Here is an 18,279-nt window from a genome sequence, read left to right as displayed (position 1 = left end):
ATATCTAAAGGACTCTTGTGGAGGTAAAATTTGGTCCCCAATTTGGACGTCCACAATATCCTCTTGTTCCTCTTCGCTCGTCCTGAAATCGCATCTAAGGTACTCTGACTTAAGTCTGCTAATCCGTAGGCCATTTGATTCTAGGGCGCTCCTCCATTGCTCTATCCTTCTGTTAAGCTCATCCTGGGAATCCGAAACTAATACAATATCGTCCGCGAATATTAGGCACCATGGGATGTTATCTTGTATCCTTTGAGTCAGTTCGTCTAGAATCAAAGCGAAAAGGTATGGGCTAAGGGCCGATCCCTGATGTAAACCTACCTCTACTGGGAAAAACTCAGTGTTTCCTACCGTCGTACGTACACGAGTCTTCGCCCCCTCATACATATCTCTAATAGTCCTTATATATCTACTTGGGACACCCCTAACATTAAGGGTCTTCCAAATCAGCTCACGCGGGACACAGTCATAAGCCTTTTACAAGTCTACGAATGCCATGTGTAGGTTCTTTTGTTTTTCCCTATACTTCTCCATAAGGCTTCTAACGATGTGGATCGCTTCTATCGACGAACGTCCTGGCATGAAACCGAACTGGTTCTCTGAAACCTTTGTCTCACGTCGGAGCCTCGTCTCAATCACTCTCTCCCAAAGCTTCATTGTATGACTAAGTAACTTTATGCCTCTATAATTACTACATATTTGCGCATCTCCCTTATTCTTGTAAATGGGAATAACCTCACTAAGTCTCCATTCCATAGGCATCTTTGCGCTTCTAAACGTCATGTTGAAAAGGTTTGTCAGCCATCTAACCCCTTCATCTCCTAGGCACCTCCATGCCTCAATCGGAATTTGGTCTGGTCCTACTGCTTTGTTTCTCCCCATCTTTCGTAGAGACGATCTAACTTCCTCCTGGTTAATCCTCGTACAGAAACAGTTGTTTTGATACTCACGAACCTCATGGAGTTCCCCGTTCCGCTCGGGTCTTTCCCTACAGAAGAGGGATGCAAAATACTCCTCCCATCTATTCCTAATAAGGTCTTCTTTCACTATAGTTTGACCCGCTTCATTCTTGATAAATTTGACGTTAACCAAGTCCCTGCTTCTTCGCTCCCTAGCTTTAGCTATCCTATATATGTCATTAGCTCCCTCTTTAGAGTTTAGTTTACTATATAAATCTTCATATGCTTTGTCTTTAGCAATAGCTACGGCCTTCTTTGCTTCTCTTTTAGCTTCTTTATATCTTTCTTCTATCCTAGTTCTCTATGCAGGTGTCCCTTCTCCAAAAGTAATGAGCTCCCTAAACCTCGTCTGTTTTAACGCGACTTTCGTTTGGACATCGTCATTAAGCCACCACGATTCTCTACTACTCTTATGGGCTCTCGATGTCCCTATTGCCACCCCTAAAGTCTCTTTTGCTACATCTCTGATAGTGGACGCCATGCGGTTCCAAATCTGATCTACATCAGTAGGGGCTACGTAATCCCCTTCTACCCTCAATCTATCAGCAACAGTCACTCTAAAAGTCTCTGCATTCGCTCCATGCAGGTTCTTCCAAAGGACTCTAGGTTGCACAACCCTGGCCCTCCTACCAACTCTTCCCCGAGTGACTAGGTCCATGACCAACAATCGATGCTGGGAGGAGCAAGTCAATGCTGGAAGGACCTTACAGTCCCTACACGTCCTAAGTTCCCCTTTACGGAGGAGCAAAAAGTCAATCTGGGTGCTACGACCCCCGCTATGAAACGTAGCTAACTGAGCATCCCTCTTCTTGAAGAAAGAGTTTGCTACGACCATCTCGTGGGCAATGGCAAACTCCAGGATTGAGCGCCCTTCTTCGTTTCTAGGGCCAAACCCAAAGCCCCCATGGGTTCCCTCGTAACCTTCTGCCTCCACTCCTATGTGTCCATTCAGATCACCCCCTATAATCAGTCGATGGTCAGCTGGGCACCCCCTCACTACCTCGTCTAACAATTCCCAAAAACTCTTCTTCTCCGCATCACTTAAGCCCGTGTGAGGTGCGTAAGCGCTTATGACCGTGAAAGTCTCCTCCTTAATAATTAGACTAACCGACATAATCCTATCGCTAAGCCTACTCACGTCAACAACGTTATCCTTATGTAGTTTGCCCAAAAAGATACCTACCCCGTTTCGTGCTATCCTAGAACCCGAGTACCACAACCTATAGTCTTTAATATCTACCGCCCCTTCACCCTTCCATCTAGTCTCTTGAACACACCCTATGTCTACATTACTCTTAAGAAATGTATCAACGAGCTCAATCCTCTTGCCCGTCAAGGTTCCTATATTCCAACTACCCACTCTAATCCCACCCGGGGTAGCAACCCTATTACCCCCTCTAACCCCTCTAGTCCTATCCGCCCCTAATCTAGGAGGACATGACCTCAGGTGATCATAGGTGCTAGTAGGGTCTATATTAACCTATAAAGAAAATAAAAATTGAGAGAATTCAAAACAAAAAAGTAAAATACAATAAAGACCGGGCTATACAATAGTAAACAGTCAAAGTAAGGCAAAAGATAGGAAAAAGATAGCAAATAGTAAGAAATAAATAGATGAGATAAGAAAATAAATAAAAAAACAAGTTCAGCAAGTTAGAAAAATACTCCGTATATTCTAATAATACCAATCACGTAGCTAGTATACAAAAAAGTAAGGCTCACAAGATTAGGATAATACAGTCAAAGTAAGGTTAAGGGTAAAAGAAGTTTAAGGGTAGAAAGAAACAAACACAGCCTTGTGTAAACAAGGAAATTCCGGCAGCGGTGGCTAGCGACGGCACAAGGGCAGCAGGAGGCGGCGGAATTAGCGAAGCTTCGTTTTAATACCTGCGAAAAGAACAGAGAAAGTGCCCGAAAAAAATTTCGGCGAACTGAGCGACGGTGCGTTTCGAAACGCTTGCCGGCGAAAATCGAACTCACAGAATCAGAAAAATGCCGCAAGTTTAATGATGTAGGTTACGGCTTCTAATTCAATAGGCAGCTGAAGCGGCCCTGGTCAGCGGCGGTACACGTCCACAATTAGCGGCGTTAACCGGCAGCAGTCCTCGGCGGTACACGGCTAGCAGTCAGCACCCTCTTGGTGATGGATCCCTGCAAAATTTAGAAAAAGATAACGTTTATGGGTTAGTTCTCGCGGCGGCGCGTGCGGCGAGTGGCGGCGGGTGGCACAACAATCGCCGGAAAAAAAGGTACGGTTGGGTCCGGGAAAATTGCGCGAGTTGAATGGTGTAGGTCTCAGCTTCTAATTTGTTCTAGAATGGCAGCAATATAATATTATATATAATTAATTATATATATATTATATATTATTTTAATCAAAGCAGCCCACGTTAAATTTATTTGGTGAGCTGGATTCCAGACCTCCGCACTCGCGAAGGTGTAAAGCATAAAAGCTCAGCACTCGTGGAGCTCTACAGTGAAATGTGGGGCTATAAAAGGTCGCGCATTCTGATCGATTTTATTCACGCTTTTTCAATCTCTCTCTCACGATATATTTATATTTATATTTTATAATTATAATTTTAATTTAAGTTTAATAATAATAAGGTTATAGTGGCAAATGTTGTAAGTGTATAAGTCGAAATTCTATCCGTGTAACGCTACGCTATTAATACTCATTGTAAGTTATGTTCAACCTTTTTAAATTAATGTCTCGTAGTTAAGTTATTATTATGCTTATTTAAATCGAAGTAATCATGATGTTAGACTAAATATTAAAGACGGGGTTATTGGGCTTTGTACCATAGTTGGGGTTTGGACAAAAGGCCGACACTTGTGGAAATTGGACTATGGCTATTAATGGGCTTTATATTTGTTTAATTGAATGATAGTTCGTTAATTTAATATAAAGATTTACAATTGGACGTACCTATAAATAACCATATACACTCGATCGGACACGATGAGCGGGATATTTATAAGTATAATAATCGTTCATTTAACCGGACACGGGATTGGATTAATAGTCAATGGACTCATTAAAACAGGGGTGAATTACGTACAAGGACACTTGGCGTAATTGTTAAAAAAGTATTAAAACTTGGGTTACACGCAGTCGATATCCTGGTGTAATTATTAAACAAAGTATTAAGACCGTGTTACAGTTTAAGTCCCCAAATTAGTTGGAATATTTGACTTCGGATATAAGGATAATTTGACGAGGACACTCGCACTTTATATTTATGACTGATGGACTGTTATGGACAAAAACCAAATGGACATATCGAATAATTCAGGACAAAGGACAATTAACCCATGGTAATAAACTAAAATCAACACGTCAAACATCATGATTACGGAAGTTTAAATAAGCATAATTTCTTTATTTCATATTTCATCGCACTTTTATTTACTGTCATTTTATTTATTGCATTTTTATTTATCACACTTTAATTTATCGCATTTTATTTATCGTTATTTACTTTACGCTTTAAATTAAGTTATATTTATTTTTAATATTTTACATTAGGTTTTAATTGTGATTTAAGACATAAAATCGACAAACCGGTCATTAAACGGTAAAAACCCCCTTTTATAATAATAATATTACTTATATATATATATATATATATATATATATATATATATATATATATATATATATATATATATATATATATATATATATATATATATATATATATAGTTTTAAAAATATAGCGTTAAACTTGGTTTAGCTCCCTGCGGAACGAACCGGACTTACTAAAAACTAAACTACTGTACGATTAGGTACACTGCCTATAAGTGTTGTAGTAAGGTTTAGGTATATCCACTCTATAAATAAATAAATAACTTGTGTAAAATTGTATCGTATTTAATAGTATTTCCTAGTAAAAATTAATAGTATTTTGTACCCCTTCGCTTCAGCATCAAGTATTTTTGGCGCCGCTGTCGGGGAACACTAAAACGCCGAAGAGAAACGCCATATATATAAAAAAAAGAAATTTTTATTAAGTTTTAATTTATTTTTGTAAAAATATAAGTTTTTAAATATTAAAAACAAAAATATAAAAACATAATATATATATATATATATATATATATATATATATATATATATATATATATATATATATATATATATATATATATATATATATATATATAGGTGTTTTAATTAAAAAAAGTTTATTTTTTTTAGTTAGAACAAACTAATAAGTATTTGAAAAAAAATATAAGTTTTGTTTAAATTATATTTTCTATAAAATAAAAACAAAAAATTAAAAATAAAGTAAAAAAAAAACAACTGAACCTGCACGAATTTGACCTGTAGCTCAGCTGAATCTGAATCATCCGCACTCGCGGAGCTTTTTTCCAGCTGGTATCCGCACTCGCGGAGTTCTCTGACAGGTCAAACATTGGACAGCATTAATTACGAAATTAGGGTTAAAATTAATTATTATTAATTAAAATTAGGGTTTTAATTTAATATAATTAGTGTAAGTTTAGTTTTAATTAATTTTAAGTTTTAATTAGTTTTATTAATATATAAAACAAATATTTTTGTAAAATAAAATTATAAAAATAATATTTTTGTAAAAATTGTATTTTTATAAATTTAAGTTTCTTTTTATATTTATATCTTTTTAATCGTTTATTCGTAATTGTATATTTTAATAGTTTATTCATAATTTATATATTTTTCGTTCGTACTTAGTTTTAAATTTAGTATTTTGCTGTAGCCATTTTTATTTCTAGATTTCTAGGCTTTGCCGTAAAATCCCTTAAGTGCTTTTTCTTTAGATTAAGATTTAGGCGCCTTAGAATTTTACGACGTCGCTTATCGCTTTAATATTTTATAAATTTTAGTGCGTTTTTAAGTTATTGCCGTTGTAGATATAGAATTCCTTTTAAGCTTTAATACCTTTAGACGCATGTTTTAATATTTAGTTTTTAGATTTTTAAGTTTCGACGCGCTACTTTCTTATTTTTATTTTTCGACCTTTTATTTTTCGACGTTTTCTGACGCGCTCTTTTTCTTTCTTATTTCTCGCCGCTCTAGTTTTTAGGACATAAATTTTTTTTTCTTCAAAATTTCGATGAAAAATTATTTTAAGTGGTTAAATTGATAGACATCCAAAATTTTCTGGTTCGTAGTAATAGTTGGATTTGTTAGTGGCGAGTTATGGGCTTCCGATTTAAAGGGTCCTGGCTACCTGCTGCATCTATTGGCTATTCGAAACGTGGGCAAAATCAGAAAAGTCTATTAATTAGATAACTTATATAATTTTTATTTTTTTATATAACTAATAGGATATTCAGTGAATGCACCAAGCAAAACGTTCACCACCTTTCATACGTTCACCACCTGTAACCAGATCAAGACATCTAGCCAATATTGTCGCCGTTGATTTTTCTTTAGAATCGTCATCTAGTCGACCAAGTACTCCAATTCTAATTTCTGATAATCCATTTTTTGAACCCGACCTCACAATTGAGAATCCGGAGGATATTCAGGGACAATTCAGAGATCCTGAACCACTAATCATTCCTCCTGAACCACAAATTACTCATCCAGAGATTGTCGAGGAAGAAACCATTAAATCAGAATCCTCTAGTGATTCAGATTCAACAAATTCAATCATGGAGAATCTGGAACCTCTAAGTATGGAAGACCGAATGAGAGCTAAACGCACTGGCCAAGGTCACACAATTACTCAACCAGACATTAATGCGCCAGATTATGAAATCAAAGGACAAATCCTACACATGGTAACTAATCAATGCCAATTTAGTGGTGCGCCGAAGGAAGATCCAAACGAACATCTTCGAACCTTTAATAGGATCTGTACTCTATTCAAAATCAGAGAAGTTGAGGATGAACAGATATATCTCATGTTATTTCCCTGGACTTTAAAGGGAGAAGCCAAAGATTGGTTAGAATCATTACCTGAAGGGGCGATTGATACATGGGACGTTTTAGTTGAAAAATTTCTTAAACAATTCTTTCTGGCATCTAAAGCCGTAAGACTTCAAAGAGAAATTGTTACGTTCACCCAAAAGCCAAATGAAACTCTATATGAGGCATGGACAAGATTTGGAAAGTTATTGAGAGGATGTCCGCAACATGGTTTAGACACTTATCAAATAGTACAAATATTCTACCAAGGATGCAACATCACTACACGAAAAGACATCGATATAGCAGTTGGTGGTTCCATTATGAAGAAAACCGCAATTGAAGCTTACAAAATTATTGAGAACACTGCTTCCCACTCACATGAGTGGCATCAAGAAAAAGATATCGTTAGATTATCTAAAGCAGCTAGAGTCGATTCTAGCCATGACTTTGATTCCATGTCCGCAAAGATAGATGTTGTCGAAAGACGAATGGAAAAGATGACTAAAGATATTCACTCAATACGAATTAGTTTTGAGCAGTGTGGAGGACCACATTTGACAAAAGATTGTCTTAGTATTGAACAAACAATGGAACAAAGAGAGAATGTTTCATACATGAACCAAAGGCCTGGAAATAATTATCAAAATAATTATCAACCTCCAAGACCAATCTACAATCAAAATCAGAATTATAACCGAAATTTTCCATACAACAACCAACAAGGTCCTAGCAATCAACAAGGTCCTAGCAATCAACAAGTATCCAATAATACTTACAATCAGCAAAGACCTATTTTTCAAAATAAACCACCACAAACCGATGATAAAAAGCCAAATTTAGAAGACATGATGTCGAAGCTAGTTGAATCTCAAACTCAATTTTTCACATCTCAGAAACAAACCAATGAACAAAATGCTCAAGCATTTAGAAATCAACAAGCTTCTATCCAAAATTTGGAACAAGAAGTAAGTAACCTAGCAAGGTTAATAGGTGAAAGAAAATCGGGAAGTCTACCTAGCGATATAAATGCTAACCCCCGGAATGAAACAGCTAAAGCCATTACCACAAGAAGTGGTATTACACTTAAACCACCTGAAATACCTGTAATTTCTGATGACTCTATTCCTACTCCACAAGAACCACAATCTGAGCAAGAAAAGGAAACATAACTGGTAGTTGAAAAGGTTAATGAAGATAATACAGTTAAGGCTAAGCCTTATGTTAAACCGTATTAACCACCACTTCCTTACCCGAGTAAACTGAGAAAAGAAAGACTTGAAGCCGAGCAATCTAAATTCTTGGATATGTTTAAACAGATAAATGTCAATCTTCCTTTCATTGATGTGATTTCAGGAATGCCAAGATATGCTAAATTTCTGAAAGATCTAATCATAAATAGAAAGAAAATGAAAGAACTTTCGGCTGTTACTATGAATGCTAATTGTTCTGCAGTGCTGTTAAATAAGATACCAGAAAAATTATCAGATCCATGAAGTTTCACAATTCCATATTTTCTGGGTAGTCTTAGTTCAATAGAAGCATTGGCAGACTTAGGTGCTAGTATAAATTTAATGCCGTATTCACTATACACTAAACTAGACCTCGGAGAATTGAAACCAACACGAATAAGCATACAACTATGAAACAACCCAACCCGTATTCCATACGATAAATTTTTTTTTTTATACAACACATTTACGCGCCAATTAAATATGTAAACCATTTCACAAGATCCACTTAAACGTACAACAATTTAAATGTTTACAAAAGGCACGAAGACCATTAATCAAATTCAATACAAGTTTGACCCACTACAATTGATAGTTTATAATCCAAACGACACTCGAGCATGGTTTGGGACTAAACTACCCAAAACATTAGGCCAACTTCCAAGCTTCAACAAAACCTCATCAAGGGCCACTTAATGCCCGATAACCCCTTTGCCCTTATCCGTACCTGCGACTAAAAAGATAAACAACGAGAGGGGTAAGCTAACGCTTAGTGAATGCAATAATTATACACGTACATATATAATATACTTACTTGCAAACACTTAAACACATACCGCATACATGCTAGCAACACAATTAGCTTATCATCTCAATTATAAACTATAAACTTCCAATATCACAAGCTAGCAATGCAATAGCATATATACAAACCGTACAATATAATATGCTTACACTACAACACAATAACCATGGTTAACCAATCGTACAAGGGATGGTACTCGAATTTCCCATTGGTGTTCATAACATCCATTAGTGTACTTAGCACCTCGTATCACTAACCCCCGGGTGGCATCTTAACACCTCGATACTTCACCCTCGGGTGGCGTCTTAACACCTCGACACTTCACCCTTTAACATGGAGTGGCGTCTTAACACCTCGACACTTCACTCCTAGGTGGCATCTTAACACCTCGATGCTTCACCTCGAGTGGCATCTTAACACCTCGATGCTTCACTCGTCACGTGAAACGTGGCGTCTTAACACCTCAACACTTCACATCTCACGCTACCACAAATAAATATATTATATACCTACGCATATAATTATTCCACTCACCTTAACACTTCGGTGGTGATTTAAATGCTTCCGAAGGCTTCAAAGCAAAGTACCTAATTACATAAGTACACATTCGATTACACAACTAGTGGAATTAACCACATTACACTTACTTGAGCATTTAATGACCCAATTCGCATTAAATGACTCAACCATACCAAAACCGCCCTTAAATGGCCAAGACCCGACTTTAATCACTAAAGCTAGTAAATTAAGTCTACTAACATCAACTAACACAAACTTAGGTTAATTCATACCCATTTCACCCAAACTAGGTCAACTAGCCCATTTTGGATCCATTTAACACTTTCACTACCAAACTTGTCAAATATGACCCAAATAACATCTCTTTCAACTTTAACAAGCGTGTTAGTGATTAAAAACGCCATTTAACATTTATAACCCCAAATCATAAGACCAAACCCTAGGTTATAGCCATTTGGGTTTTCTTTCCTCAACACAACCCAAGTTCGCCCATTTTAACCCCAAATGGGTCACATAAGTTCCAAATGAACAAAACCCTAGCATAAACTAATTAAAACTCAAAACTTAGAGTTATAACTTACCGAGACTATCAACGCGTAGCTAGAGACACAAGGAACAACTTTAATTCTTGCTCCAAAGATCAACCCTCAATCCTTCACTCTCAAATCTTGCTTTTAATTCAATTGGGTTTTAAGTTTTGGGAGAGAAATTGGAAAGAAAAGAGAAAAGAAATAAATGAAATGGATGAGTGGTTGGGATTTAATGCTCCCATCTGATTTATACGCGAAATTACCAATTTGCCCCTTGAAGTCATTCAATTTGAGCTAAAATCGGAGTCAGAACTGCAGAGTTGTCGCGGCGCGGCGCTATATGTCGCGGCGCGACATTACGAAGGAAAAACAACCTCTCTTAACCCACTTTCTGAACCTGGTTCGCTTGAAATGCCGCGGCGCGGACCCCTTTGTCGCGGCGCGACACATAAGGGTAAAATCGACCCTTCTTAATCCAATTGCTGATCTGGATTTGCTTTATATGCCGCGGCGCGGCCCAATGTGTCGCGGCGCGGCATTGGCCGTCACCTGGACACTTCGACAACCTTAAACAAAATTTGATTTTATTTAATTCGTACACTTAAATCTCGCTTCATATATTCGCCTAACCTTCAACAATAGTCTCATAAGACTTAACGCTAACAAAGCTCATGTATAAACTTGTATTCGCACACATTATCAAGTAACTAACATGTTAGCTAACTTAGCCACATAACGAGCAAGTTATAGACGTATAATTGATTAGGTGTGTACCTTTTAGCGTGTACGGAAAAGCGGGGTGTTACAACTCTCCCCCACTTAGATCGGAGCGCGTCCTCGCGATCCAAACCGCATGACAAGCCGGAAGATAAGCCAAAACAAACTCTTCGGATTCCCATGTAAACTCGGAACCCTTTCGATGTCGCCATTGCACTTTGAAGGTTCTAACTTCCTTGTTCCGCAAGATCTTAACCTTTTCATCAAGGATTGCAACCGGTTCTTCCGCATACGCTAACTTGTTATTCAAAGTAATCTCATCCAATGGCACCCAAGTCGAGTCATCCACAAGACACTTGCGAAGATGGGAAACATGGAACGTATTATGAATTCCCGCAAGTTCTTCGGGTAACTCTAATCGATAAGCAACCTCACAAACACGTGCCAATACCTTGAAAGGACCAATAAACCGAGGAGCTAACTTTCCTCGCTTCCTAAACCGAATCACACCCTTCCATGGAGAAACCTTAAGCATCACCAAATCACCTTCTTGAAACTTAATCGTTCTTCTACCTTTATCGGCATACGACTTTTGTCTATCTTGAGCCTTTTTCAAATGCTCTCGAATCATATCAATCTTGCTATTCGTTTCTAAGACCAAATCGGTACTCCCGATTTCCCTTTGACCCACTTCACCCCAACAAATCGGGGTTCGACACCTTCGTCCATAAAGCATCTCATACGGTGGCATCCCGATACTAGTATGATAACTATTATTGTACGAGAATTCCACCAAAGGTAAGTGCTCGTCCCAACTACCACCAAAATCAATAATACACGCACGTAACATATCCTCCAATGTTTGATTCGTACGTTCGGTTTGACCGTCCGTTTGAGGATGGTACGCCGTGCTCAATTTCAATTGTGTACCCATATCTTCATGAAACTTTTCCCAAAACCGAGATGTAAAACGGGTATCTCGATCCGAAACAATAGATATAGGAACCCCATGCCTTGAGATCACTTCCTTGATAAACAGCTTAGCCAAGGTTTCCGACGATATCGCTTCCCGAATGGGAAGAAACAAGGCACTTTTCGTCAATCGATCGACTATCACCCAAATTGAATCAAATTGGGTTCTCGCCGTTTTAGGTAACTTTGTGATGAAATCCATGGTAATGTGCTCCCATTTCCATTTCGGGATTTCTAACGGTTGTAACATACCATACGGCTTTTGGTGTTCAGCTTTAACTTGCAAACACGTGACGCATTGTTCAACATACTTAACAACATCACGTTTCATGCCCGGCCACCAATAATCTTTCTTCAAGTCAAGGTACATTTTCGTCGCGCCCGGATGAATGGAGTATTTTGACTTATGTGCTTCATCAAGTAGCACTCGTCGGTAATCACCCATCTTAGGCACCCACACCCTTCCTTGAAAGGACAACAACCCACGCGGACCCATAGTAATAAACTCCGATTGGCCCACGATTCGCTCCGTATGCTTGTTGTGAACATAAGCCTCTATTTGGATCTCACCAAGCTTTTCAAGAAAATCATTGGTAATAATCAAACGTAACGACCCCACTTTTATCGCCGGATGTTGACTCTTTCAACTCAACGCATCCGCGACCACATTCGCCTTACCCGGATGATAAAGTATTTCACAATCGTAGTCTTTCACCACATCCATCCATCTACGTTGACGATAATTCAAATCTCGTTGATCAAAAAGATGTTTCAAACTCTTATGATCCGAATAAATCGTACATTTGACACCATACAAGTAGTGGCGCCAAATTTTCAATGCATGAACAACCGCCGCCAACTCAAGATCATGAGTCGGATATCTCATTTCGTGTTCTTTTAATTGTCGAGAGGCATAAGCGATGACTTTACCTCTTTGCATTAGAACACACCCGAGTCCATTTAAAGACGCATCACAATAGACCGTCATGTCTTCTACACCTTCCGGCAACACTAACACCGGAGCTTGACACAACTTCTCTTTTAACAATTGAAAAGCAATTTCTTGCTCGTTCTCCCAATTAAATCTCGTGTTCTTTCTCGTCAACTTCGTCAATGGAGAAGCAATCTTAGAAAAGTCTTGGATAAACCGACGATAATACCCGGCCAATCCGAGAAAACTTCGGATTTTCGTAGGCGTAGTCGGTCGTCCCCAACTCTTTACCGTCTCTATCTTCCCCGGATCTACTTGAATACCGTCCATATTCACAATATGGCCAAGGAATTGAACTTCCCTTAGCCAAAAATTAACATTTTGAGAATTTTGCATACAACTTCTCCTTCCGCAACGTCTTTAACACACACCGCAAATGATGTTCATGTTCCTTCATACTCTTCGAATAAACGAGTATGTCGTCAATGAACACAATTACCGACTTGTCCAACATAGGTTGGCACACTCGGTTCATAAGATCCATGAATGCCGCCGGTGCATTCGTAAGACCAAAAGGCATTACCACAAACTCAAAATGCCCATAACGCGTTCGAAAAGCCGTTTTCTCAATATCTTCCTCACGGACCCACATTTGGTGATAGCCGGACCGTAGGTCGATTTTAGAGAAATACGTTGCACCTTGGAGTTGATCAAACAAATCGTCAATCCGAGGCAATGGATAACGATTCTTGATCGTCACTTTATTCAACTCCCGATAATCGATGCACATCCGCATACTACCATCTTTCTTTTTCACAAACAAAACCGGAGCGCCCCATGGAGAAGCACTCGGTCGAATGAAACCCTTTTCAAGCAACTCTTGGGTTTGGTTTAACAACTCTTGCATTTCCGTTGGTGCTAAACGATAAGGAGTTTTAGCAATGGGAGTAGCTCCCGGAACCAACTCAATACCAAACTCAACTTGTCTTTCCGCCGGAACACCCGGTAATTCGTTCGGAAAAACGTCTTCGAATTCACTAACAACCGAAATTTCACTAATAGGTGGTGGCTCATTGCGAGTATCAACAACATGAGCAAGGAAAGCCATGCCACCGGTAACAACAAAACGACGTGCCCGTGCAAAAGTGCATAGCGGCACCGGTCTCCTTCGCTTATCACCATGAATAATTAACTCTCCCCCACTTGGGGCCTTCACACGAATAAACTTATCATGGCATGCAATATCGGCTCTATAACGATCGAGCCAATCCATACCAACGACAATATCAAAGTCGCCCAAGGTCATTGGAATAAGATCAATCTTAAACGTTTCGGAACCAAATACAACATTACAATTCTTACACACACCAACCACTAGCGCCGTCTTGCCATCCGCTATTTCAACTTCTACCGGATGACTTAACTTAACTAGCGGTTTATTTAACTTAGGCACAAATCGAGGCGACACAGAGGATAAGTTAGCCCCACTATCAAAAAGTATCCGTGCCGGATTAGAGTTAACTATGAAAGTACCTGAGACGACTTCATTGGATTGCTTGGCCTTATCATTGGTCATCAAATAGTTGCGACCCCTAGCCGTACCCGCCGCCTTCTCTAGACGCTTAACATTATCGTTGCGCAAATCGGGACACTCCGGCTTCTTATGCCCTTCTTTACTGCAATTAAAACAAGTGAGCTTGTTTCCGGAAGATGGTTTTGGACAATCACGAGCCATATGACCCGCTTGTCCACAATTATAGCACGTAAAAGTAAAACCACCGGAAGCGCCCTTCTTCACGCTATTGACACTTTCGGAACTTTTCTTGTTCTTTTTGTTCGAAAAGTTTGAATAGCTCGAACCTTCACTTTTTCTCTTGCCAAAAGTAAAACCACTCTTTCTTAAGATGAGCGACTCGAAACCTTTGGCCATGTCAAACAACTCATCAAAGCTTTTCACTACGTTCACACTAATCTTATCTTGATAGTTGTCGTTCAAGGTTCGATAGAAATCTTCCTTCAACATTTTATCATTCCCGACGTACTCCGGGCAAAATTGGGTCTTGGACAAAAACACGGATTTGAGAGTGTTCAAATCCATCGACCCTTGCCTCAAGGAACGTAACTCGTCCTTAAGCCTAGTAAGATCGGCCGAAGTTCGGTATTCCTTGAAAAATTCGGACTTGAATTCATCCCAAGTGAATTCCATGCATTGCTCTTCACCATAAACTTGGAGCTTTGCGTCCCACCACAACTTGGCATCGCCCCTCAACATACTACACCCGTACCTTGTCCTCTTATCGAGAGGACATTCACAAGTACGGAAGGCCCCCTCCATATCGGAGATCCAACGGGCGCTCTTAAGAGGATCTCTTTCACCATCAAAAGAGGGAGGTTGAGAGTCCTTGAAATTCTTATAGAAAAAGTCCCGTCTTCCCACATTATCTTCGCGAAGAACGGCCTTAACTTGCTCCTTTACCACATTGACTAATTGCTCGTCAATCGTATCTAGGAACATCTTCTTAACGTCCTCGAGAAAAGCCTCATGATGCCTTTTCAAAATGGCCTCAACCTTGGCCGTAAACTCGACTTCTTCACTAGTACCTCCGCCGTTGATATCATGCCCGTTTCTCATCTTCATTCTATAAGACGGAATAGATTAAACAACGAGACGAAAAGGATTTAACACATAAGTATATACATATACAACACACTACCCGATCTTGCTCAACAATCGTCGTACATCGCTTGTTTGACACGATTTGAACCCGTAACAATGGTAGCTAATCATTGTTACGCGAGCACGTCGCATTAACTCGCTAGTACAACGTCTATCTTGCTTGACGTTTGCTAACTCCACACAAAACAATTAGCGCAAGGTTAGTTCACATAAACCTAAGCACTAATCAACTCCCGGTCCGACCCGTCTCCTACAAGTCCCGCATAACGCGCATACACAATAAAGTCTAAGTCTAGGCGCCTATCTCAAGTCGCCTAAATCCCTTAGACCATGCTCTGATACCACTTGAAACAACCCAACCCGTATTCCATACGATAATTTTTTTTTTTATACAACACATTTACGCGCCAATTAAATATGTAAACCATTTCACAAGATCCACTTAAACGTACAACAATTTAAATGTTTACAAAAGGCACGAAGACCATTAATCAAATTCAATACAAGTTTGACCCACTACAATTGATAGTTTATAATCCAAACGACACTCGAGCATGGTTTGGGACTAAACTACCCAAAACATTAGGCCAACTTCCAAGCTTCAACAAAACCTCATCAAGGGCCACTTAATGCCCGATAACCCCTTTGCCCATATCCGTACCTGCGACTAAAAAGATAAACAACGAGAGGGGTAAGCTAACGCTTAGTGAATGCAATAATTATACACGTACATATATAATATACTTACTTGCAAACACTTAAACACATACCGCATACATGCTAGCAACACAATTAGCTTATCATCTCAATTATAAACTATAAACTTCCAATATCACAAGCTAGCAATGCAATAGCATATATACAAACCGTACAATATAATATGCTTACACTACAACACAATAACCATGGTTAACCAATCGTACAAGGGATGGTACTCGAATTTCCCATTGGTGTTCATAACATCCATTAGTGTACTTAGCACCTCGTATCACTAACCCCCGGGTGGCATCTTAACACCTCGATACTTCACCCTCGGGTGGCGTCTTAACACCTCGACACTTCACCCTTTAACATGGAGTGGCGTCTTAACACCTCGACACTTCACTCCTAGGTGGCATCTTAACACCTCGATGCTTCACCTCGAGTGGCATCTTAACACCTCGATGCTTCACTCGTCACGTGAAACGTGGCGTCTTAACACCTCGACACTTCACATCTCACGCTACCACAAATAAATATATTATATACCTACGCATATAATTATTCCACTCACCTTAACACTTCGGTGGTGATTTAAATGCTTCCGAAGGCTTCAAAGCAAAGTACCTAATTACATAAGTACACATTCGATTACACAACTAGTGGAATTAACCACATTACACTTACTTGAGCATTTAATGACCCAATTCGCATTAAATGACTCAACCATACCAAAACCGCCCTTAAATGGCCAAGACCCGACTTTAATCACTAAAGCTAGTAAATTAAGTCTACTAACATCAACTAACACAAACTTAGGTTAATTCATACCCATTTCACCCAAACTAGGTCAACTAGCCCATTTTGGATCCATTTAACACTTTCACTACCAAACTTGTCAAATATGACCCAAATAACATCTCTTTCAACTTTAACAAGCGTGTTAGTGATTAAAAACGCCATTTAACATTTATAACCCCAAATCATAAGACCAAACCCTAGGTTATAGCCATTTGGGTTTTCTTTCCCCAACACAACCCAAGTTCGCCCATTTTAACCCCAAATGGGTCACATAAGTTCCAAATGAACAAAACCCTAGCATAAACTAATTAAAACTCAAAACTTAGAGTTAGAACTTACCGAGACTATCAACGCGTAGCTAGAGACACAAGGAACAACTTTAATTCTTGCTCCAAAGATCAACCCTCAATCCTTCACTCTCAAATCTTGCTTTTAATTCAATTGGGTTTTAAGTTTTGAGAGAGAAATTGGAAAAAAAGAGAAAAGAAATAAATGAAATGGATGAGTGGTTGGGATTTAATGCTCCCATCTGATTTATACGTGAAATTACCAATTTGCCCCTTGAAGTCATTCAATTTGAGCTAAAATCGGAGTCAGAACTGCAGAGTTGTCGCGGCGCGGCGCTATATGTCGCGGCGCGACATTACGAAGGAAAAACAACCTCTCTTAACCCACTTTCTGAACCTGGTTCGCTTGAAATGCCGCGGCGCGGACCCCTTTGTCGCGGCGCGACACATAAGGGTAAAATCGACCCTTCTTAATCCAATTGCTGATCTGGATTTGCTTTATATGCCGCGGCGCGGCCCAATGTGTCGCGGCGCGGCATTGGCCGTCACCTGGACACTTCGACAACCTTAAACAAAATTTGATTTTATTTAATTCGTACACTTAAATCTCGCTTCATATATTCGCCTAACCTTCAACAATAGTCTCATAAGACTTAACGCTAACAAAGCTCATGTATAAACTTGTATTCGCACACATTATCAAGTAACTAACATGTTAGCTAAATTAGCCACATAACGAGCAAGTTATAGACGTATAATTGATTAGGTGTGTACCTTTTAGGATGTACGGAAAAGCGGGGTGTTACAAACTAGCTGATTGATCAGTAAAATATCCTAGAGGGATAATGGAGAACATGCTAGTTAAAGTTTGTACTTTAGTATTTCCAGTAGATTTTGTTATTCTGGACATGAAAGAAGATTCTCGAGTTCCTCTCATATTAGGAAGACCATTCTTAAACACGGCTAAATCAATAATAGACGTGTTCGGTAAGAAACTGACCCTAAGTATAGAGGACGAGAGTGTTACCTTTTCTGTTGATAGAGCCATGCAACAACCGCAATCTGCAGATGATACATGTTATTATATTCAAACTATAGATTCACATGCAGAATTGTTAGAAGAATTTCCAGAATTAAAAGGAACAGGAGAATGTTCTTTAGGAGAAGGAACTGAACCAATTGATGAAGCTGAAATGTTAGCTACACTTATGGCTAATGAATATGAACCAACAACAGAAGAACTTCAAATGC

General features: G+C 39.0%; 1 protein-coding gene across 1 annotated transcript in view; it reads right to left on the bottom strand.

Annotated features, from left to right (window-relative positions):
* Window positions 1–1,260: 1,260 nt before the first annotated feature.
* LOC139900908 (uncharacterized) overlaps window positions 1,261–18,279 on the bottom strand; it is a 99,083-nt gene continuing 82,064 nt past the window's right edge. Inside the window, exons 2-4 of the mRNA XM_071883657.1 lie at window positions 3,053–3,110; window positions 2,750–2,832; window positions 1,261–2,439 (exon numbers count right to left, since the gene is read on the bottom strand). Coding sequence (XP_071739758.1) covers window positions 1,261–2,439; window positions 2,750–2,832; window positions 3,053–3,110 — 1,320 coding nt within the window. The remainder of the gene's footprint in view (window positions 2,440–2,749; window positions 2,833–3,052; window positions 3,111–18,279) is intronic.

This window comes from Rutidosis leptorrhynchoides, chromosome 3, assembly GCF_046630445.1.
Source record: "Rutidosis leptorrhynchoides isolate AG116_Rl617_1_P2 chromosome 3, CSIRO_AGI_Rlap_v1, whole genome shotgun sequence".
Lineage (NCBI taxonomy): Eukaryota > Viridiplantae > Streptophyta > Magnoliopsida > Asterales > Asteraceae > Rutidosis > Rutidosis leptorrhynchoides.
This window is presented reverse-complemented; position numbering and strand designations above follow the sequence as displayed.